General features: G+C 35.6%; 1 protein-coding gene across 1 annotated transcript in view; it reads left to right on the top strand.

The window, feature by feature from the left end:
* Positions 1-23,844, top strand: part of LOC124360504 — a 166,729-nt gene that overhangs the window by 19,943 nt on the left and 122,942 nt on the right. Inside the window, exons 2-7 of the mRNA XM_046814195.1 lie at positions 17,751-17,886; positions 18,475-18,761; positions 19,124-20,886; positions 21,007-21,120; positions 22,206-22,256; positions 23,485-23,543. Coding sequence (XP_046670151.1) covers positions 17,755-17,886; positions 18,475-18,761; positions 19,124-20,886; positions 21,007-21,120; positions 22,206-22,256; positions 23,485-23,543 — 2,406 coding nt within the window. The 5' untranslated portion in view covers positions 17,751-17,754. The remainder of the gene's footprint in view (positions 1-17,750; positions 17,887-18,474; positions 18,762-19,123; positions 20,887-21,006; positions 21,121-22,205; positions 22,257-23,484; positions 23,544-23,844) is intronic.

Genomic DNA, 23,844 nt, shown 5'->3' with positions numbered 1-23,844 from the left:
GCTGCCACACCAGCAGCGTGTGCCATACAACAGTAAAAATTTTAATAAAGACCAGCTTACTGATGAACTCACAAATATTACATTACAGTTTAATGTATCAACATTTTATACTATATTGTAGATGGTTTTATATACTAGCTAACTTACCTACAATATGTTGAGTGATTCACTAAACTATGATTATAGCCTAAGTATGTTTATACGCCTTGATTGAGATTAGCTGCGTAGGAATGTTTAGCGCCGCATAAAGCAGCTTAGATTACAAGTCTTAGGTCGCGGTAACTATCTCGGCCACACCTACTCAATATTTTAACACACAATTAACCAGTCCCTTAGGCTGTATAGTGTAGGGAAATCTTTATTGTTATGTTAGGTAGATCTTATACAATTCTTATTAACTTTCTCCGATATTCACTGATAATTTAACGCGTTAATAGTGTAACGCTTAATATTTTAACTTTCCACTTTTTTACTGATTTATTTAAAACAGTAGCCAAGTTTATAACAGTCGTGGCAATCACGTTTGATCATTTTAATTAAATATTATTTTTATACTGATAATGGTCACTTAATTGTATAAATAAAATGTGGTATAAATGGTAGAGCAGTGAATAATGTTCACTATGTATTACGTACATTTTGCTGCCTACGATTGATACTTTTATTAATCACTGTAACTTCAGCAAAGTATACGACTAAAGGTTTTGTAGCTTATGAAAAGCTTATTACAATTTGTTCGCATAAATTATAAATCTAATTTTCTGTCTTACTAATAGAGAACAGTAATATTATTGGTATGAATATTAAAGTGAAATGATTTTATTGTCTACTTGTAATTAATGATGAGGAGTAATGACACATGATCGTTTATCTAGGTATCAGTCAGAATCAAACTGGTGACATTTAATGTTAAATCTCGTACGGCATCGATTTAAACAATTGTAAATCTTTTTGTTAACAAAGGATCGCTTATTACCATTTTACACCACAAAAACAAGACGTTTTGGAACAAAGTGCAAGAGAGTATGAGGTAAATTTCCCCATTAATTAAGAAAACCTTAAGTTTTGATACCTTCAGTTACATAACTACCTCGATTCTAACTCTCTCTAGCCTCAGTACAGAGTTTACATCGCATATGAGACGATTTAATTCTTATAATCTGAAGTTTCAGGTCATAGCCCTCTAGAAGTCTCTGGTTTCTGAGTGTACTCTAATTTGAAACAACCTACTTGCTAGAAGTCCCCGGCCTATATTTTAGAATATAATGGCTACTAAACCCATCCAGCTACCCCTCCAACTAGTTTCTCGAACATTCCGATCACTGGCACCACTTGACGTCTAGACACATCTAGATCCTAAAGCCACTTATAACCCGGTTGCTGGGTTTTTCGAAACAAATTCGTTTGGAAAATCTGTCTTTTAATGTAGAATGTGTTTTACGTTAACTAAAGAATTCTGCAATATATTTACAATTTGTATGTACCTAGTTACAACATTGTTTACTTAGAAAATTTAGTTGCAACATAAACATACTGTACTCTTAAAATGTCAGTATTGTTAGGTTTGTTGTTTAAAAATGTACGAAATACGTTTTAATTTTAGTTAAAATTTCGGGAAGAACATATTTAAATCGTAAATAACACATATTTAACCATACTTAATACTATTTTAACAAAAATTACTTACATAAATCTTAACACAATGAAACGAAGTTGGATGAAAGTGGAAAATATTTTACAAAAATCCGACACAGGCATACGTGTAGAGCATGGAATGAAGTTATCTTTAAAAATAATAACCGTAAGTGAAAACACAATGCGTGTTTTTGTGCAGTTTCATGACGGTCACAGCCCACAGCTATTTGTTGTTGAACATTGTGGTACTCCACAGACAATTTCCCTTCCCCCCACCTGTAACTTTTCTGCTCGATATAACCATTCTTCTGTACATTATTTTGACATTAGCTTTATTGTATATAATGGTTTTGTTATTTGAGATCAAAATTTAAACGAATATTTTCGTCCACAAATATGCAATTTAAATAGAGTAACGTTTTTATGAAATACTAAGCTCCTAATGCTATCTACAGTATTCATTTTGTTCACAGCAGCCTATAGCAAATTCTTTCGCTCTTCACCCAACAAGTGGATGCTTCAATGAGTATGTAACAATGAAGCATTTTTATTATACCATTGGACAAATTCAATATACGGAAGACATACATTTCATTTATTACTGTTAAATTGACGGTAACATGATTCGATAAATAACTTACACAAAATGTCATTATTGTTACATGTTTCTTACTTGCTTCAGTTTTTTCTTCGAATTAATTTTGAAAGCATTACCGGAAACTCTAAAATTAACTACGCTATATCTTCATGGTACATGCTATGAATATATATATATATATATATATATATATATATATATATATATATATATATATATATATATATATATATATACATTAAGTGGTATGTTCAGATTGTTGTGCATTTGTTACATTTTAAAACTGACCGTTGTGTTGACAATTTAGCAATGAACATTGTCTCATTCACCCGTTACGAACGTTTACTTCCCCTACTTAGTTGCATGTTTGTAATAAAGATTGTTTTTGTCATACTGCACAAATAACAACGGCTTTTTAATCTTAAGTTGGGCCTTTTTCGTTCCCTTTGATAATAATCGAAAGCAGCTAAGTGCCTCTCAGTCCGTTAACTTCAAACTTTGTTATTATTTATGTACAAGTAAATAAAAGCTGTGTTTGATACGTAAACTTGACAATATATAACTTAAACTACAAACAATATTTCATACGTGAACATATAAGTTTCAACTTTGTTTTTCGTGTGATAAAAACGCTGTTCGTAGTGAATTAAAAATTCGGCAATACCACGATACGCTCCGAGTACCACTTTCTCTTAGTGACGAAGACTTCTCTTAATTAACTTATTAAAAAATAATTATTATAACACTAACCGGACATGATTATTGCTGATTAATGAGCGGAGGCGAAGTACCGTACAATTACAGGTTTGGCTAATTATTTCAAGCAGCATTGACCCTGGGCTGTGGTCTCAGTGGTGAGAACGGAAGGGCACCGGGAGGACAGATCTGTTATCCGCGTGGGTGGCAGGTGTAGGTTAAGGTGCGTGAGGGCTTCTAGCGCAGAACAAAGGGCTCTTGTGGAGCAATTATTTTTGTTTCGCTGAGTCAGGTGAGTGATCTGGGTCAATATCATTGCTGTAGCAATGTCACCGTGGCTATCACCGCCCTATCTAAAAGGCTCTCAGTCATTAGGTTTCTGCGAAGTACTACAAGATACAGTTCCATGTGTTGTTGAAAATAATAAATTATTATTGCTTCATCGATATTTTTTAATATTTTATTTAAACAATCCCGGGATGCATACATACTTTTTTGAGTTAATCTAATGGTAGATTTCTTTGTTTTTGGTCATACAGGTAAATTATACATTATATATGGTTTGGGTTTCTTGATTGATACTAGGTTATTAGAATATAACATTTATTTACACATACTGCCACTAGACACTCCACAATGAAATATGCTTTCAACAAATGGGAGATAGCAGCAAGATGACTAAGAATAAAGTTTTTTGCAAGTTGAAAGAACAGTTATTTGTGTATCACGGTAGAAATGGTCAATTTGTCACCTTGAGAGAGAAGTTTGCCGCTCGAGGAAAACAGCAACTTTCCTACTTGATGCACCCACACTGTTGATCCTACCTAAAATGTAGTACACGCCTTATAGGCACACAATGTCCGTTGTAAATACCACTGCTTTCTACAGTTTTAGTAATTCTGTAATTGTCAAGAAGGTTTTATTCACGATGAAAGTAAACCCTCAAAATAAATTATTTTGATTGTTTTACATCAAGATTATAATATCTAGATAAAACGTTAGTTCTATATAATATAAATAATAGAAACATAATCGTAGACTTAAAAGCCTGCAGTAAACTGTGGTATTATCGACTATAATGATACAACTGGATCTCCTGGCGCAGAGCCAAGTTTAATGTCAGACGACTGCGACTGCAGAGCGCTAAAAACTCATTTTCGACGTGAAATGGCCGTTCTTCATCGCAGATTTGATTCTCTTAGCCAATTTAACATTGCAGTAATTGTTCTAACACCGGTAAATAAATAATCGATTGCTTGATGAGCTTTCCATTTCCTTTGAATATTATATTGTATTATTTATCAAGACGTGCTGTGCATCAAACGAATACACAACATTAGACTCGATTAGGTTAAGGGACATTTCACCACGTGTATTATTCAACTTCAAACAATTCACGTGTGTTGGAAGGTCTTTAGTAATGAGTAGTTCAGAAAGGAATGGAATATTTACGTCACGGGGTTACCATGCAGATGCACGTCGCTACCGTCATTTCCTTTTCGTTGAAATTGAAGGGTATAAATCAGTAAAAGGCAAGACTACAAGACTAGAGATACAGTTGTGCATAAAACCTTCGCGCTTGAGCTTAAAATGTTTAGTAACAAGTTGTCTTTAAATAACACCAACAGTGTTATAAGCGTTAAATATATTACGGTTTTCACACAAGCGATGCATGGAAGGAAACAATGAAGGTACTGAACTATAGAAAATCGAATCCGTTAAGATCAGGGGAGACTGTATTGGCCCCTCATCTGGATGCGATCCTGGGCGCATCTTTTGAGGCCCTAGTGCCATTGTGGGGATAGATAGATACATCGGTAACTGTCAGGGCGAGGGGTCGTGCCACCGTGTCCTCGACCTCTCATGCTGGATTGTCTCATTGTCCTCATTTCTTTGGTTTTTGAACAACATCGATCCACTTAAGCCGAGTCTTTTAGAAAAAGTTCTCTGTTCTTTAGGAGGATATAACGTATATGTAAAATTTTACCCTGCATCACTAAGATAACTGCCAACCACTGATAAGGTGATGACTGAAAAATGTCCCATAAACTGACTAACCACATGTTATGAGAATTTTGCGAAGATAACCCCAATGGTAATAAGACGGCGCGGCTGCTCACGTCCCGGTTCATTAGAGGACGGTTGCGCCACCGCCGCTGCCGGACAGGTGGCCCCGAGGAAGTAGGCACGCTTACACGTCTGCGATCAAATAATAAATATTATTAGGAATTGCGATTGAGTTGACAAAAGTGCTTTGGTGGTAGGGGGAGGCGGAAGTGACGGGATCGGCAGCTGTGTCTGGCGGGGCGTAACATCCGGCACGCGCCCCCACCAGTTCGGGGTGTGAATTCTTAAGAAGGTCTTTGCTTTCTTACTGGTAACTCGGCCAACCGCATCCGGACAAGGACAATTATTATGTTTATTAGGTCTGATCTTGACCGCTGCTTGACCGATGTGTAGACCACTATGGACAGAGAATGCATAGATGCAACCGGTACAACCCGAAATACCAAATGCATTTGGATTAACTCAACTAAGGCTTCTGAATATAGTAATAAGTATATAATATATATATTATATATATATATATATATATATATATATATATTATATATATATATATATAATAAAACTAACAACTTGTGTTTGTATCGGTAAAACATATTCTTCCTTGTACAAATATTTATAATAATGAGAAAATAGACATAGTCAAGGGTAGCAGCGCATACAGGGGGGGGGGGGGGGGTAGGAGATCGGCCTTCCCCATACCGCCTGAGAAATGTATACCTTAATCGGCTTTACCAACAACTTTAAAATTACATTACACTTTTAAAATTGTAACATATTTTATCATATAAATACAAATATTTATTTTGCATCGATAAATCTGCATTATTAATCAACCATCCTACCCTAAAACCGAGATGTAACGAATACCGGTCAACGGTGGGCGCTCTTGAGTAATGTTATTTAAAAACTATGTTAGGATATCTGTCATTTAAACTTGCATCTATTATTTGATTAGAACTTATTTTCCTATTATTGTAAACCTGTTGAAAATTATTTCAATCTGAATAAGTAAATTGCTTTTTTATATTATCTCCCCAGTGAATATTATAAGTTTAAAAATAATTAATACACCTGGAAATTCTCTCCGGAATGTTTCCACAGAAGTTTACCAGTAGAACAATAGATAACTTTATAGGTACACGTTATTATGAAAAATGCGAGGAGACCGTATAATTCTTCTTCCTAGGTGTTTTTAGTATTTGTTTCTGGGTGACTAGGAAATATTTGTGTCTAATGAAATCTATTTAACAATTACATCAAGTATTGAGTTCACTAAACATTTTGTAACTATAAATAACTTTTTTTAATGACGAGATCGATTTATCCCCCCACCATCCATGATATATGAGATAATTTTGGCGCCACTCCCAGCTCGAATGCTGGATACGCCTCTGATAAGAGCATCGTGATTCAGAGTCGAGTGTACAAGAAGCGTTTCTGGTATGGCCTTCCCCATTGTTTTCTGCTACTGCACTGGCTTTTGCTCTAGTTCAAATGTCTAAGAAAATTTTAAATTAAATAAAAAGAAAAGAACACTTTGTAGGCGCTTTTATAGAACATAATCGAGCATTAAATATAATTTATTAAATATCAATTAATACTTGATTGAGTATATTTTATCGGCAACATTTTTGGTCTTGATTGGTGTATGTGTTCGGCGTTGCATTTAATTAACTCCGATATTCCTAGCCGTGTATTGTGACGAGAATATGAATAAAAGATTAGTGCGACGAGTTTAATAATTTATGAATGAGATATAGCATTGGTACTAGATTAGCCTGAATGTCAACAACTATGATCAATAATTCACAGAAGAAATGTTTAATAGCAATACACATACTAAGGTTTTGGGCGGAATTTACGGGTATAAACTATACTGGAGTAATACCAAACTTTATTTTTCCACATCTCCTTAACATCTTTAGAATAAATTAGAAGAAGAACTCCTTAACACGTCATCCAAGAGCTTAATGTGCTAACATTAGCAAGCAAGACATTAAGCGTGCTAACAGTCTAATGCCTGTTAACCTCAAAGCAACCTCAAAAGCTAACCTCAACATAAGTGAATTATAGGGTCACGAAATCAGGTTTTGCCACATGAATGTGCCTTTAAAATACATTTATAACGTGGACGTTAGTGAAGCTTTTCAATCAGGGGGCAGGCAGCATTTTTCTTTTGTAAGTCTGTCTATTTCACTGTCGGCCTGACTTGAAATTTAATATGAAGCTTTATTTCTATATAGACAACATTGAGTACAATGATGGTGCTTGTCTCCATGGAATTTGGCTAGCCGATAACTAAGTCTACATTTATCTGCAGGGGGAATTAAGTTATATAGACTTGAAATGTTTATTTTGCTACCATTGAGAGGGGTGATACAATTTCCCTTCAAACTCTTTGGAATTTCGCAGATAGACTGAACATTTTTCATGACAAGACAAGATTAAGTTCAATGATGGTGCATATCCCTCCATGCAATTTGGTTGGGTGTCATTAAAGCCTATCCTCAAGGGGCTAACAAATTTCTTTCATGTCCGATTGTCTGTGTGTCCGCAGGGTATATAGAAAATGATGTGATTTATAGAATGACATTTACACTCAACTTCAGCGAAGGCATGTCACACGTCACTTGGTAGGCTGCTCCTACCCTCTATTCTCGTGAGAATGAAAATAAATTGAAAATTTAATTTTAAAATAATTAGGCTGTGCAGTAGAATGAGAAAGTAGAGGTTTTGGGTATTTATTGGAGTAAAAGGCACTGAAAACAAATCAAGTATTCAGAGCACATGTAAAATGAGTCATGGTTACTGGCGGTGTAGAGTGTAGTAGCAGTTGTTGGGCAGGGGAGGGGAGGGAATTACTCTTGCTCGTCGCTGATGGAAATTTAGTGTGATATTGTGTCTGTGAGCATCGCCTCCCACTCCCATGGTTACGTTTGTGGCCGGTGTATTCAGTCGTTCCACTCTCATGTGGGAATCTGAGCATGATTTAATAATGAGTGGAGCAAATCATCAGGAAAGAATAATGGAGCACTTTTACATGAATTACGTTGTATATTATAATAGAGTTCATTGTTTGTGTTATTGATGTTACATTGTGTGTTTGATTGAATCGTCCGCTGCAGAATACAAGTGCTGTCAATGTTTAACAAATTTTATAACGTTATATGAGTGAGAAATTAAATTATATCTTTTTGTTTGACACCGAGCTTTAACCTACCGTATGTAGCTTGTGATGTTTACTGAAAACAAAGAAAACTCTTTAAAGTTGTTTTAACTTCCACTTGTTGTACGAAGTAATACTGAATTTGTTGTAGCACATCGTTAATTACATCAAAATTTGATTTAAAAAAATAATGGTGAACATATTTAACAATATAAAAATCTTCACTCTGCAATATAACACTATACCCACCATTCGGTTCTTTGTGTTTTGAATGACATAATCAACAACAATGCAATAACTTTCCCGGACTAATGTGAGAAATTGTGTTTTACTGGTGCATATGATTTATAGACTACCGTTCGGTTTAAGTCCATCGTTTAAGTGGGGAGCCTACACTAGGTGACAAGATTTACAATGCATCATAACTAAAAGAAACATTAGTAGAGAAATAGAATTTCCTGGTATAAAATTTTAGAGAACTTATAATGTCTAATCTGCAGACAGTTGTTTGTTTGTTCCATGTTTAAAGTGCAATCCATGCTGAAACCGCTGAAGACAACTTGTGTCTTTTCTATTGCTACAATTGGGAATTACTTAGACATTACTAACATTACCTTAAGATTAACTATTCGACACGAAATTTCTCGAAACCAGATAAGGATGCCATAATTAATAGTTGAATGGAAATTCTTTATAACGTTAGATTACATAATTGCCTGTGGTTTTATTCGGTTGTCTGTACTCTTGAATAAGGGCATACGAACATTAGTCTCTTATTTACTAGAAAATAGTAATTTTAAGAACAGATAGCTAGGTATAAGAAGAGGCTTATTTTTAAATTATAAAATTGAAAGATTATACGTAACAAAACTTATTAAATTAATTTAGTAGAACTAGTAAGTTTGCAACAAATACAAATAAAAACTTTACGGGCTAAAAATATTTTTGAAAAGACGATATCTATAAAAGACAATATATCAAATCTCAGTTGAAATCTGAAGGTGTGAAGTTGAAGAAGAAACACGATTTGTAGCTGTCAAGCTGTCATTGTTCTGTGGCAATTCGAACCTCCGCAAAGTAATTAACTGGAAGCGACAGAATGTAATGCCGCTGTGGATCTGTCTTTGTTGCAACATAATGCTAGGATGTGAGCATCTATTGATTTCGCTCTCTCCATATCTGATTCGTCGACGGAAATGTTACAACGCAATAACAACTGCCTGTCTCTGTTCTGTAAAGTGGCTTTACTTTAGAAAGATTTATCATTTATATAGAATGGCTTTACATTACTACAATTCTCTGATGTTTAACACATTATGTACTCTTAATTAGAACTTTCCTGCAGCCAATTTGATTAATTACATAAATAAACGGTATTAATATATTTTTTTATTTTATCCTGGTTTGTTTTTAGTTTTGGTTTTAAATTATAATCAACGATTTAATAAAAAATATTTAGCACTAGCTGTTGTTATCATCAGTTGATACGCCTTTTTAAGCAGAATCTCTATAATTCCTGAGGGAAGTATTGTCCGGTGAAATATATCTCTATTCCAAAGAACATTTATGGATACTTATGGACTTACCGTTTTCGACAAGTCTAGTTACTAATTTATAAAAGTCTGTTAGTCAGTGGCCAGTAGTCCGGTACCTGAACAGTTAGTAAGCACCTACGAGGTAATAAAGTAAACAGCAAAGGGGACGTGAAAATCACAAAGCAAAACAGTTTCTTATTGAACACCTAGGAAATGAAGGTATATGGAATGAACATTTTAAGGTCAATTAGGGAAGATGGAAATCAGAAAGCGAAACAGTTTGTTACTGAACATCTGTTGAATAATATAAAATGAACTGTTTAAGGTAAAGTAGGGAAGGTAGAAATCAGAAGCGAAACAGTTTGCTACTGAACATCTGTTGAATAATATAAAGTGAACATTTTAAGGCCAAATAGGTAAGGTGGAAATCATGAAGCGTAACAGTTTCTTAGTGACTACTGTTGTATAATTAGAACGTCTATTTAAACTCTGTTGTTATTTATTTGGTTAAATGATTTCTGAGATATTAATGGTTCCTATTGAAAATTCAAGAGCACTCAGATAGATTTCCTAGTCTGGTAAGAAACGCGAATATCTGAAGTAACACGAATATCTAGAGAATCTTCTAGAAGCGTTTCTGTGATTACTTAACAAGATAGTCAGTCGGTGATGTAATGCTAAAGCAACAATCTTGTTTTTCACATTTTACAATTTTGTTTGATAGACTCTTCTAGAATGCTTCTACTGCAATGATGAACAATAAAATGTTAATCACTAAGTTCCTAAGAAAATTTTATTCGAAACTCAACGATCTCGTTTTGACATTCTCTTTCACCCACCAAGCGGGGACATACGAATTTCCTACTCCGGTTCTATTCCGATCTCAACAGTAAAGGGTCGGAAGGGATAAACTTAACACTATATGTGCCTTCCGCACGAAAATTGGAGAGCTATTAACGGTGCTAAACACATTAATCAGAAGTGTGAGTTGTAATGGGCTCGTTATTCGGCCGTATATCAAGTGTTGTCAAATTGCTTCCTCTTTGTGCGCCGAGAGAACAGTTTGACTGCAGGCCAAGCCCTCACCTGCACCTGTCGCTGTCGTGGCCCCCTCCCCCTCCCCCACAGTTAATTACCTATTGTCTATTGCCGATTGGAACAGAGCAGGTGAGCTAATTGTAGTTTCCGGCGACAGATTGGTATCGTCACTCGTCTTCAAGGAGTCAGCTCCGGGATGTTCGTAGTATCGGTATGTCGATCAGTAGTCATTACAATAACATGTGTAGAGTACATGCATTAGATAACATGGGAGAGGAGATACATGAATCGGTACGTTGCCAAAAAAGTGATTGAAATCATGTTAAAACAGTGTAAGTATTATTTTTAGCTATAAAAAGGTGAGAATATTTATTAATACGTGTCGAGTAACAAGGTTCCTTGATGTTGCATTTCATTCTTAAGATATCCTGTAGACCAGTGGTTCCCAACAGGTTGTCCGCGGACCCCTGGGGATCCTCAAGCAATGCCAGAGGGGTCCACAGGATGTTATAAGAAAAATACACTACAGTTCCGCTTATATGAAGAAAGTAAAACGAAATATTCGAGCTTCATATTTTTCTCAAAATGTTAACCTTCATTTCTAGAAACGATTAAAAAATAAAAAGTAAGTCATTATTAAAGTAACTCAAAGTTTAGATGTTAGTGGGGGTCCTTGGCACTACAGAGACTGAATGAAGGGGTCTTTGGAAAAATTTGGTTGGGAATCCATGTTGTAGACAGACAGACAATCATGAGCAAAAGAAAATTTTTGAGCTCTTCTGCAGTAAAGTGAAATTCGGCCATCCCGCTGAGGGATATGCTTGAACGATGTTCATCGAAATCCCATGGATGGTCGTGCACTGTCAAATGTTAACACGTAATATCTTTGTACTCGGTTTGTTTACAAATGTATTTAGTCTGCGATTTTCTCATTGCCGTCATGGTTACCTGCCAATATTAAAATGCACTAACGCTCAGCCAAATCTTTGGAGTGAAATACACAACTAACTAATCAGATGTTGCTTGTTTAGAAAGAAGTCTCATGCTATATTTCAGGTCAGTTCGTGCGGATCGACCAACTTCTCAAGTTTGCTAACGCTCAGCCAATTTGTGCCATTCGTACTTAGCACTTAGTGTATCTGATGAGTTAACATAGTGTCCACTGATATATCCGCGAGTACAAAAAGCTCTATACAACAGAAGAAATATATTTCATATTGCCTTAAAATACTGCAATTTCTAATCCTTTAATTTGCCATTTTCCATAGAGAATGTAACCTATACAACCATTGTAGAGTTGAATGTCCCCAGATACAGTAGAGTGTAGAGCCCTCGCCGGAAGTTTGGCCAGTGACTGTTATCTGATGTAAGCGACAGCAGATGTGCTAGCAACCGCCTGTTCTCCACCACAAGTCTTCTGTCTCGACCCTTTGGTTACCCAAATAAAGTTTATAAGCACCCTTCACTTAATGTAATGGGGGCAGTGCTTACTTCACTCACAGACTTCTATTGAGATGTTTTTCCAAATTTTCGTTCTTTATAACGATAAAAGAATAGTTTCAATCTTATGACCCGAAAAATGTATTTTCAGAGGGACAATATGTGCATAAATGCTACACAAAATTGGTTTTAAATATCATAACCTGCCAAATAAAAATGTATGCTTACTAAAATTTAAGATCTGGTATCAACGTCCATGTACCGTACAGTAAGAATCTACATTTGTTTAATTTTGTCCAGTTTGACACTCGTCTTTCTTTAATTTTGGCCGTTTAATGTAACCAACTTAGTTTTTCAGATTGGCGGATGAATACTACCAGATGCTTTATAATTAATAATTAATGGTCTACTGATATATTTCTGATTATCTAACCTAGCTTTTAATTAAAAATCAATTAGTTTTAAGTCGTTCAACAGTAGGTATTTCATTAAATTCTGGTTAAAACCGATGGTTAGACGTTGCTGAAAATACTACTCCAGTATTTGATTATTTAGATGTAAGAATAAGCCACTGCGGATACTTCGTTATTTGCGCTTTAGCTGAGAAAGAAAGAGAGAAAGATTAATTACAAGCCGGTTCCAGAACTTAGTTACAGATGAGGTGACCTTTAGCGGAGTCACAGCCACCCCGTCACCCACGCCCTTACACGTCTTCATTACAGACCAATCGAACAGCTATTCTCACCTTGATTAACGATGCTCTACTCGATACAATCTTTGCGTCCAGAATTTGTCTAATTGACGTAAATGCGTATCGTTTTAGAAGAGTGGCTGTGAAGAAGGTATTCTCACGGTGTTTTTGCCTGTCTAGCCCGAGTCTAGTGGCCGGTGCCTGCGCGGTGGCTGGCCACAAAGGGTTGAGAGGTCAGGTGGCCGAGCCGGTATCACAATTACCATAGTGTTCTAGGGTCCATATGTAATTAGCTAACGGCGCGGTGTGCTCACCTAGCCGTGCGAAACCGCGTCACTTGCTCAACCTGCACTCTGCTCTGCTCTGCTCTAACCGGTTTTACTATTTTAATTGCATCTTAATGTTCAGTCAGTTATAAACATAACACAAACACTATGTGTATTATAGTAATATTCTATACATATAACATACAACACTAACATACAACCTGCACTCTGCTCTGCTCTGCTCTAACCGGTTTTACTATTTTAATTGCATCTTAATGTTCAGTCAGTTATAAACATAACACAAACACTATGTGTATTATAGTAATATTCTATACATATAACATACAACACTAACATACAACCTGCACTCTGCTCTGCTCTGCTCTAACCGGTTTTACTATTTTAATTGCATCTTAATGTTCAGTCAGTTATAAACATAACACAAACACTATGTGTATTATAGTAATATTCTATACATATAACATACAACACTAACATACAACCTGCACTCTGCTCTGCTCTGCTCTAACCGGTTTTACTATTTTAATTGCATCTTAATGTTCAGTCAGTTATAAACATAACACAAACACTATGTGTATTATAGTAATATTCTATACATATAACATACAACACTAACATACAACCTGCACTCTGCTCTGCTCTGCTCTAACCGGTTTTACTATTTTAATTGCATCTTAATGTTCAGTCAGTTATAAACATAACACAAACACTATGTGTATTATAGTAATATTCTATACATATAACATACAACACTAACATACAACCTGCACTCTGCTCTGCTCTAACCGGTTTTACTATTTTAATTGCATCTTAATGTTCAGTCAGTTATAAACATAACACAAACACTATGTGTATTATAGTAATATTCTATACATATAACATACAACACTAACATACAACCTGCACTCTGCTCTGCTCTAACCGGTTTTACTATTTTAATTGCATCTTAATGTTCAGTCAGTTATAAACATAACACAAACACTATGTGTATTATAGTAATATTCTATACATATAACATACAACACTAACATACAACCTGCACTCTGCTCTGCTCTGCTCTAACCGGTTTTACTATTTTAATTGCATCTTAATGTTCAGTCAGTTATAAACATAACACAAACACTATGTGTATTATAGTAATATTCTATACATATAACATACAACACTAACATACAACCTGCACTCTGCTCTGCTCTGCTCTAACCGGTTTTACTATTTTAATTGCATCTTAATGTTCAGTCAGTTATAAACATAACACAAACACTATGTGTATTATAGTAATATTCTATACATATAACATACAACACTAACATACAACCTGCACTCTGCTCTGCTCTGCTCTAACCGGTTTTACTATTTTAATTGCATCTTAATGTTCAGTCAGTTATAAACATAACACAAACACTATGTGTATTATAGTAATATTCTATACATATAACATACAACACTAACATACAACCTGCACTCTGCTCTGCTCTGCTCTAACCGGTTTTACTATTTTAATTGCATCTTAATGTTCAGTCAGTTATAAACATAACACAAACACTATGTGTATTATAGTAATATTCTATACATATAACATACAACACTAACATACAATATGTACTACTCTCTCATGTGATAACCACACAACTGGTTATGTGTGAATGAGATTGTGTACACGGGCTCGTCTTAACTCTTATATTCCCGCTAAGGCAGACACAGTATTTTAAATTTGACAATTAATTAAGGAAGTCCCACAACAATTTAAATTACGCAAATTTTACTACATATATTTGTATATATATATATATATATATATATATATACACATGCAAACATACATTATATGCTGTTAAAAAATAAATATTATATCAGCATTGTATAACATAAATTACGGTAATAAATTATGATAAGTATTTTGTCTTCCAGCACATGTTAGTTTGGTTATGTATGCATATTAGTGTTAGAAATAGTCAAATTCGTACAAATGAACCGTAAAAAGTAACAGTTCTATGGTCTGGTGTAGTAACATACTCGCCCAGTTGAGAGGTCTGGTTTCAAGTTCGATTTATAAATATTCAATGAAATTAGGCTGTATAATATTAAAAGTACGAGTATTACATGAAGTACCGTAGACTCTAAACTGACTTATCCGGCTTACGTCAACATTGGAAAGTATCGTATTTACGAGCGAAATATTCCACTATTCCACTGCCCGGTGGAGCGTGGGTGACGGGTGCCGGCCAGGTGGTAGCCTACAGCTGTAGGGCTCCGCCCCACGCCTCGCTACTGTCCGTACTCACTTTGTCTCTAGTAATCTAATGATACGCTCACTGACTCCATTCTATCACGGTCACGTCAAGTGAATGTGCCCCCGATATGTGTGCTATGATTGACACAGAAAGAGATATGTTAATGATATTTCTGCGACTGTAGCGATTCCATGTGACACGTCGGCTGCAGATCGCCCGAATTATAATGTAGTTTACGTGCAGACGTGCAATACTTATAGCTGGCTGTCGTTACTTGGATTTTGCCCTAGTTTTCAGATTTATGAGAATTACATTCTCGAAATATTTGTTTTATGTTTTTATCGATTCCGTCTAAGAATGGTCAAAGACACAGAATAATGAATATTTTGAGAAATTTAGGATGGTGCTTCTAAAACATCCCACTACAAATTCATATTTTAACACTTAAAAAGGCATCACATTTATGTGAAACTGCTACCCGCAGGTTTGCATGTGTTTCCCAGCATTATAAAAAGGCATAATAGCCATTCCTATGGGGTAGTCTTTAATAAGCGGCCTAACTCGTTATTCGGTTGTTATTATCGAATGGTTCGATATTTTTTATCCGAAGTAATAATTCTATATTAAAATTTATTTCACTTAGCATATAATTTCAACTTATTAGTTATAGTAATTTTAATATAAACAATACGAAGCAAGAAGTACCGATTTTAAGACTTTGAAAATGGCGATGAGTATAAGGAATATATGTATAAGATATTTCTCACAAGTGACGAGATTTGCTTAAGTGCTTCAACATGTGGGTTTTGCTCCTGGTCATCCATAGGGAGAATTCTTTCCTCCATTTCACAAAAGTGGTTACTTATTGATATCAAGCTGGGCAAGTTATAAATATTGTAATGTATCTTTTTTATCTAAGTCTAGACCATAGTTGATTTTGTTGTTTTGTAATGTCAATGTTAAATTTATGTTTTTAAAATTGTAGTGTACGAGATTCTTCTTGCTACATGAATTTATTTTAACTCTTATTGTACGATTTTTACATATCGAAGTTGGATAATACTTCGAATTGTTCCATAAAACAACCGAATAACCAGTGTAGGCCGCTTATTAAAGTCCCCCCTTCCTATGTTTTAAGGCGTACCAAGTATTACGAAGATAATTGTTTTTGGAAGGTGTCTCCACATTCGATAGTAACGCCGAATCATTAAATTGTACATTTTAATGGCTGTGGAGACCCTGAAGTTAGAGCGCCAAACCCGACTCGGCAGGAGGAAATGTATGCCATTTGCGCATCAAAAATCAACTTGTTGCTCTATCGTTTCCTTGGCCGAATATCACTTGGTGATTCCAATCCAATTCCGATTTAGCATTTGCTTGCAAAGCCTCACACTGGTACACTCACACTACTACGCGGTGTTCATTTATGTTGTATTATAAAAGCTATTAACAGCTTGTCAATTTATTAAAAGAGTTTAATAAAATGTAATTATTGTAATAACTCAATAAATAACGTGAGATTTTATGCAATATGTTTAAAAATAGAACGTATTTTGGTGGGTCAATTTTATACGGGACGTAAAAAAAGTCCCGCACTTTTCATAAAATGCTCTCATTTAAAATTTCCTTCTGACTCCTTGCGAACCAACCCCTGACATGACAAAAAATGGTAGTTAGTTAAAAAAGCAAATTTATAGGTAAAGTAATGATGTACCAAGTTCAATTGCTTTACCTGTATTCGTTCGGGAATTATCAAGTCCGAGCGGGACTTTTTTATACCCTGTATGTATAATTTAACACCAAATATATTTAGCTACAAGTTATAGCTGAGTAGTACAGATTTTATTAAGCATCATTCCTCACTTCATTCACATTATTCGAATGAATGCTGTTCAGTACAAGCTGATTTACTCATACAATCAGCTGTTAAATGTAATAGTCATTTGATACATTATATTGTGATTTCATCGTCCTTCATTAACATTTAAACAATGTCACTATATCACCGCCAGCGAGGTAATGTGTGGCGATCATGGCAGTTGACATATAATATAGATGCAGCCACCAATATTTCTGTAACAATTTTACATCTGATGAGTAACAGCCTCCGAGTGATGAACGCTGAACACACACACACACACACACACACACACACACACACACACACACACACACACACACACACACACACACACACACACACACACACACACACACACACACGTGTGTATACCTTACATTCCTTCGGGTGGAAAAGGTTGATGATATCTGTATAATCCATTGGTGAGCTAATGAGCACTGACATAAGACCATTTAATGTCTGTGTGAAGCACTTTTCATGTATTATTGTTATTTTCCAGACTAATGCTAAAGTGGACGGTGCACAAAACGGCAGGCGGAGGGTCAGGCGTGGGACCCTGCTACAGCATTCGCCGTGCCGCTGCCAAACTGTCAAAGCATCGACCACGCCGATCTGCAGACAAGGAGAACCAGGAGGTAAACATTTAGAGGATAAAACAAGTTGCATAACCTTTTCATCGATCTTGTTCTCTGTGTGACAAAAAAAAAAAAAAAAAAAAAAAAAAAAAAAAAAAAAAAAAAAAAAAAAAAAAAAAAAAAAAAAAAAAAGTAAAAGAGGCGGTGTTAGCGTTAATCTGAATGATATATCAAAATTTTGTATTACGGTACTTGTTAGTTTAGTTTAATTCGTGTACTACAATTTAAAATGTATTACATTTTTCCGATCTCTTCATTTGAGCAAAAAATATTAACATAAGATGTCTTAAAACTGAGATTCATTCCATACTTTTATGAGTTATTTTTCTTAAAACATGGGTCTAACAAGTAAGTATACATGCTATTTGCACTTTTATGATGGCAATCCTGAAAGATGTAATCAGTGAAGTGTTAGTGACAAACGTACTTGAGAGTTGGCGCAGCGGAAGGATTAGTTGGAGCCCGATGGGCGCTGATCCAACCTAGTAAATATACAATCAACGGCACCTGAGTGTTTTAAACCTAAGTTGAATTCTAACTAATCAAGTATATTAAATTATTTAAATGAAATGAGAATACCTGTTATAGAATGAGCACCGTCCTTCCCCAAGGAAGCGCGACAGCATCTACATGTGTCTGGACACTCTTCCTGCAGCACTCAGGGATGTCAGCAACTACCAAAGTCTACCAAGGACACCGGAAAACCAGGGCAAAGTCCAGGACAGATTGAGCGGCAGTCAGCCGAGATCTTGCCGCAAGAAGAGTCCATGTTCCTCGTGCTCGCCTCACCGTACGGAGGTCTTCAGGGATAAATCCGACAACCCTCCTTGCCTGAAGCGCAGCCGGAGCGCGATCCGCCTTCGACAAACGCCAGCGTAAGACATCATTCCAATCTTTATTTTACACTTACACGTCTTTTATCCTAATAGTTGAATCCAAAAAACAGATAAATACAACGTAATTTTAGTAGTCTATACTATTACAATAAGTGTTCCGAAGTCTTCTAATATTCAAGAAAAAATTACGTCTTTAAACACTTTATTCAATATATTCTGTGGAGTTGCACAAATTAATGCTATATTCATTACTTCTTTTGATGTTCTGTATTCTTATTATTGTTATCGGATATCATACTTAATTATACATATTAATTAATATCCTTATAGTAATGCCAGTTTTTTAGTCCTGAGTTTGTATCACGATTTCTGAAAAGTAACGACATAATATCTCTTTACAGGTATCTTCTGAACAGGAATTGTACAGAAGTCTTCAATGAAGAACCTTACTCGAAACATGAATTCTGCTCTCCAGCCCGTAAGAAACAACCATGTACGGATCTGCGGCATCAGGATATTGATTTGGATTTCAACCAGACATTTTCAGTCTTAAGTGAAAACTCTTCCACTGATTTTGCACAAATAGATTACTCTCCGTGTCCACTAAAAGCTACCCAAAGTCTTGTAGCTCTCAGACAACGAATGACTGAGACCTTTCCATTGCTCTCTCAAGGTATCAGTCTAGATAATCCGTTATATTACGCTCTGAACCAGTCACCTAGTCCGAGCCCTGTTGATCTCGTAAACAAAGAGATACCGACAACTCGCAAAAAGGATGCTTCAGAAACACCTACCCGTACCAAGGATTTTATCTCCGTTTTTGCCAAACACGTTGCAACAGGTTTAAATGAGTCTGATGAAATAAAGATGAGTCCTAAGCAAGATTCTGTAACTAGTCAGGAACAAGTACAGGATTGTGGGATTCCGAGAGAGAGACTAAAGACCTGTGATGTATCGCCGTTGGCAAGAAGGCTCGCCTGGCTAAGATTAAATACGGCCGAAAAGAACAGATGTCTGAACAAAACCTCTAATTCAAAAGATGGATCAGTTATCTTTCAATCAGATAACGATGTATATTCAGACACGTGTGGTGGCAAAGGTTTCATGGAAAGTAAAACTTTGAATTCATTTGTATCAGATAAACTCGAGAGAAACTGTATAGTTAATAATACAAAAACTACGCAACAGTTTGATGTAAATTATGATAAAATAGAATGTAATAGAAAAGTAAAGCAGTTTGTTAATAACATTGTGATGGACTCTAGTGTAATCCATATTTTAAATACTAATCACGAACGACAAAAACGGAAAGGTGCTACAGAAATAGGCTCTGTGTCAAGATCCCACGACGATGTAAATAATTTAGTCATAAATGAAATTAAAATGGATACCGAATGTACAGAAACGAACACGAACACTAGAAATGAATTGACTACTGCTTTGAAAAGACGAGGCGTCATCTTTAACGAGCAAACGTTTCTACTGAATACTCCCCCTACATCCGATTCTGATGAGAGGCGGACGAAAACATCTTCATGTTGCACTTCAATAGACTTAGATGAACCTTCTACGTTGAAAAGGCAAAAGGTTATAAGAAGACGGATTCCTAGAGTAAATAATGACAGCTTAGCTATGTCCAAGAGACTTCCCAGAAGACATCCAATTTCTTATCTGACCTTGCCTAAAGGTCTTCCCAGTCCCTTAGATGGCAATGTAGAAAATAGTTTACAAGATACGCCAAAAAGATCAAGATCGGTTTCCCATTTAGGTTTGGACAGCTCGAAAAAAGTGACATTCGGTTCACTGTACGACATAGAATATTCTGATAGTGGAGAAAATAATTCACCCAGTTTTTTAGGCTTAACACTTCCGAAAGGCATTCCCAGCCCGCCGAGTCCAGATGATGAAGAAATACCGGGAGTTAGACCTTTAGAATGTCCCATATCTAATGCAGGGAATAAAAGGAAGTGCGAGAGTGGAACGAATGCTTCAGAGTGTTCTGAGGAGACGTGGGACTCACACGGCCAACGTTACCTCAAGACTCCCAAGTTAGCAGAGGACGCGTTCGATGATGTCTCTTTCGCCGAATCCTCAAGAATGAAATCTCCGACGCTGTCAAAGAACAACGACGAAGAAGACAACGATGATGACTTTTCCAGCTTGGGTGAGTATTGTCGTTAATTTTTACTCATTAGGTTTTTAATCCTTAAGTTGACAGATTTTTTGTGATTAATATAATGATGGAAGTAGTTTCATCTATTACAGTGCATTTTGTCTGTTGCAGCCTCCAGCACTGTAACGTCAAGCAGTCCTCTGAGACAGTCCCGTTCTCGCCGGTGCTTATCGTTCGCGTCCCCGAGCAAACGCACCAGATCGTGGAAACGTATTATGGGCAGGGGTGAGTACATTTCACAGTTCATCTTCTTTATTAAGTATCGAAATGTTCAATTTGTGATAGATTACAAAATTACTAGAATACGACTGGTTGCGTCCTTTAATTGGTTGTATATTATTTAGTCATCCGGTTTTCGGTTAGTCTCCGTGCACTGCCACATGAATCCGCTTACAGCGACCGGCCAGGCCCTACCCAGTCAGCTATTGCTACATCATCGCCATAATGTCGCATGTGATGGGATTAATACGTGTTTTTTAAGATCAGGGCCATGTAGGACTAGGAAGAGAATTGTTAACACCAAGGCCAACCGAGGCCGATGAATTTTGACAGTGTCGGAGCTGAGCTCGGCTGAGCTAATCACCTGTATCACTTCTACTTATTTACATGATCTAATCATAAACAAAGTTAATAATTCTTCATCTATATATTATTTCATCGATACTAGCGACTACATTGTTGTGTATTGATTAGTACGCGGAGTAGGGGTCACTGACGACAACGATAACGCGACCGAAGTTGGAAGTAGGCTAAACTAATAGCTAATCACTAATTGCATGTTTCAGTTATGATCGTAATTCTTCAAAAGTGCATGTATTTTATTGTGGCACGTGACTGCATTGTTGTTTATGGCACATATCGATTAGCCTACGATGCAGACTCGTTGATAACGATAAAACGACTGCAGGTGGATGGTAACTGATAGCTAAACACCTGCGCGCTCTCATGGCTTTCATTCTGCAGCGCTCGATCCTTTACAGTCGACTGCTAAATTTAATTTATACTTTAACTGAATTATCATAGCAACTCCAAGGATATGAGTAAATCTAGATTCATTGAGTACATATGGTCAAGGTTAAGGGAGTTATGATTCCCATTACTCTTTGTTTTTGTCCAGTCTCCAATTTTGTCACAAATTTTGTGGCATGTTTAACAAAGGTAAAATGATAAATGTCAAGTATAATAATTTGTATTGCTTTCATAATAAACTAACAGCTTTTAAACATGATTAAATTACAAATTAATCGTAGTTGTAACAATAAATAACATTTCAATATAGTTATATACCTAATGATGACTTAATTGTTTAGGAGAACTGGAAGTTTCGTTAAGCTGTGCCAACAATCTTCTGATTATACATGGTATGTACGAGAAACAACGTTTTGTTGTTATAATTTAAATAACACAATGAAAACTACTGCAATCCAACCTGACCCAGAACCTACCCAAGTGTTTTAATAATACGATTTCATACTAGATTACGTAAAGAAACCTTAAGATAAAGATATGTAGTGTAAGGAATCGCTAAGCGTATCTGGTTTTATGCATTGTAGTATTACAAATTAGTGATGTGAAACTAGTGCTTTAAGCTGACTGAATTATATGAAAGTAACTGACCTAATATAGTGAAATCATAATACATTTGTACTCTACAAAGTAACATTTTAATTTTGCTTTGTTGTTTTTTTTATTACATAATGCTAACAAAAAATAACTGGTTTCATAGTGAAATCGTGTTAAAAGTATTAATCTAATTAAGTCTTTTAGTTTTATTGCATATACCGAGTCTACATTATGAGTATAAATATACTATATGGAAACGGTCTAATAATTATTTCAATGAACAACTCGTGAATGAGGCGCAGGGGTCGTATATCAAGATACAGTGTATGAAACTATACTAAGATTTGATACCATCAACTATACTCTGCAAACACTAAGGGTGGCCATTGCGGAATCAGATGAACAGTGTTGCGTAAACATATCCCTTTTTTTGAAGGTCCAAATGTCATTAGTAAATAACCCAAAAACCTCAAGGTCTTAAACATTTAATATGAATAGTTATCATAGATATTATACTATGGAAATTCTTCTATGGCTATCATACAGATTTTTCACTGATTTTCAGGGATTGCCCTGTGAGAGATTAAATGTGACTGATGCCAGCAGTAGTTTTTACCCTTACATCTTAGTGTTAAATGCTATTTTTATGAATTGAGCCATTAAAGTGCTATCAGGTTTTTACATTACATTACATGTTTTATTGTCGTTCTTCATAACTGACGTGAATTCCTGGCTTATCTTTAGCAACCTTTATATTTTTGGCAGTTATTCCTACATTATTTATGTTGATAATTTTGCTTTTTAAATATAGCTTGCAGATAAAAGATCAGTTGTCACGTAGGTAAAAATACACGGCGATGTAAATTATTCGAAATTATATACTTCAATTATTTGTAGAATATGTCTGTATGTATAAAACTATTTGTATCATAAATTTATATTGATTGTTCAATGACATGTTCACACATGCATATAATAATTAGAATATACTTTTTAATAATTTGCTTATGCACTTGACTTTTACAGTGTATCGAGGTCGCAACCTGGGCAGGCCTGGGGCAGAGCCCTGTAATGCATACGTGAAGGTATGTTGAATACATGCATAACCTATTATAATTTAATATACATATTCTAACTGAATATGCGTTAGGAATTTAAAACAATTATTACAAGTGAGAAAGAATAGTGTGTTTTAAAAAGCAGTTTCTTTTTTCTGTCATTGTTCCTCCAGGAATTGGTTTCTTCTAATATAACATAGTTCGCCTGCTTGTAACTCGTGTTTTACGTAACTAACAAATTGGCGGACTGTTATTTTAGATTGCTATCTCAAGGAGGTCCGCCGCCGCCGCGCCGCACCGCGGTGTGTATACTACAGGTTGAGAAATG

The sequence above is a fragment of the Homalodisca vitripennis genome, chromosome 4 (assembly GCF_021130785.1).
Source record: "Homalodisca vitripennis isolate AUS2020 chromosome 4, UT_GWSS_2.1, whole genome shotgun sequence".
Classification (NCBI taxonomy): domain Eukaryota; kingdom Metazoa; phylum Arthropoda; class Insecta; order Hemiptera; family Cicadellidae; genus Homalodisca; species Homalodisca vitripennis.
Note: the sequence above shows the minus strand (reverse complement) of the source record. Positions and strands in the feature narration are given on the sequence as shown.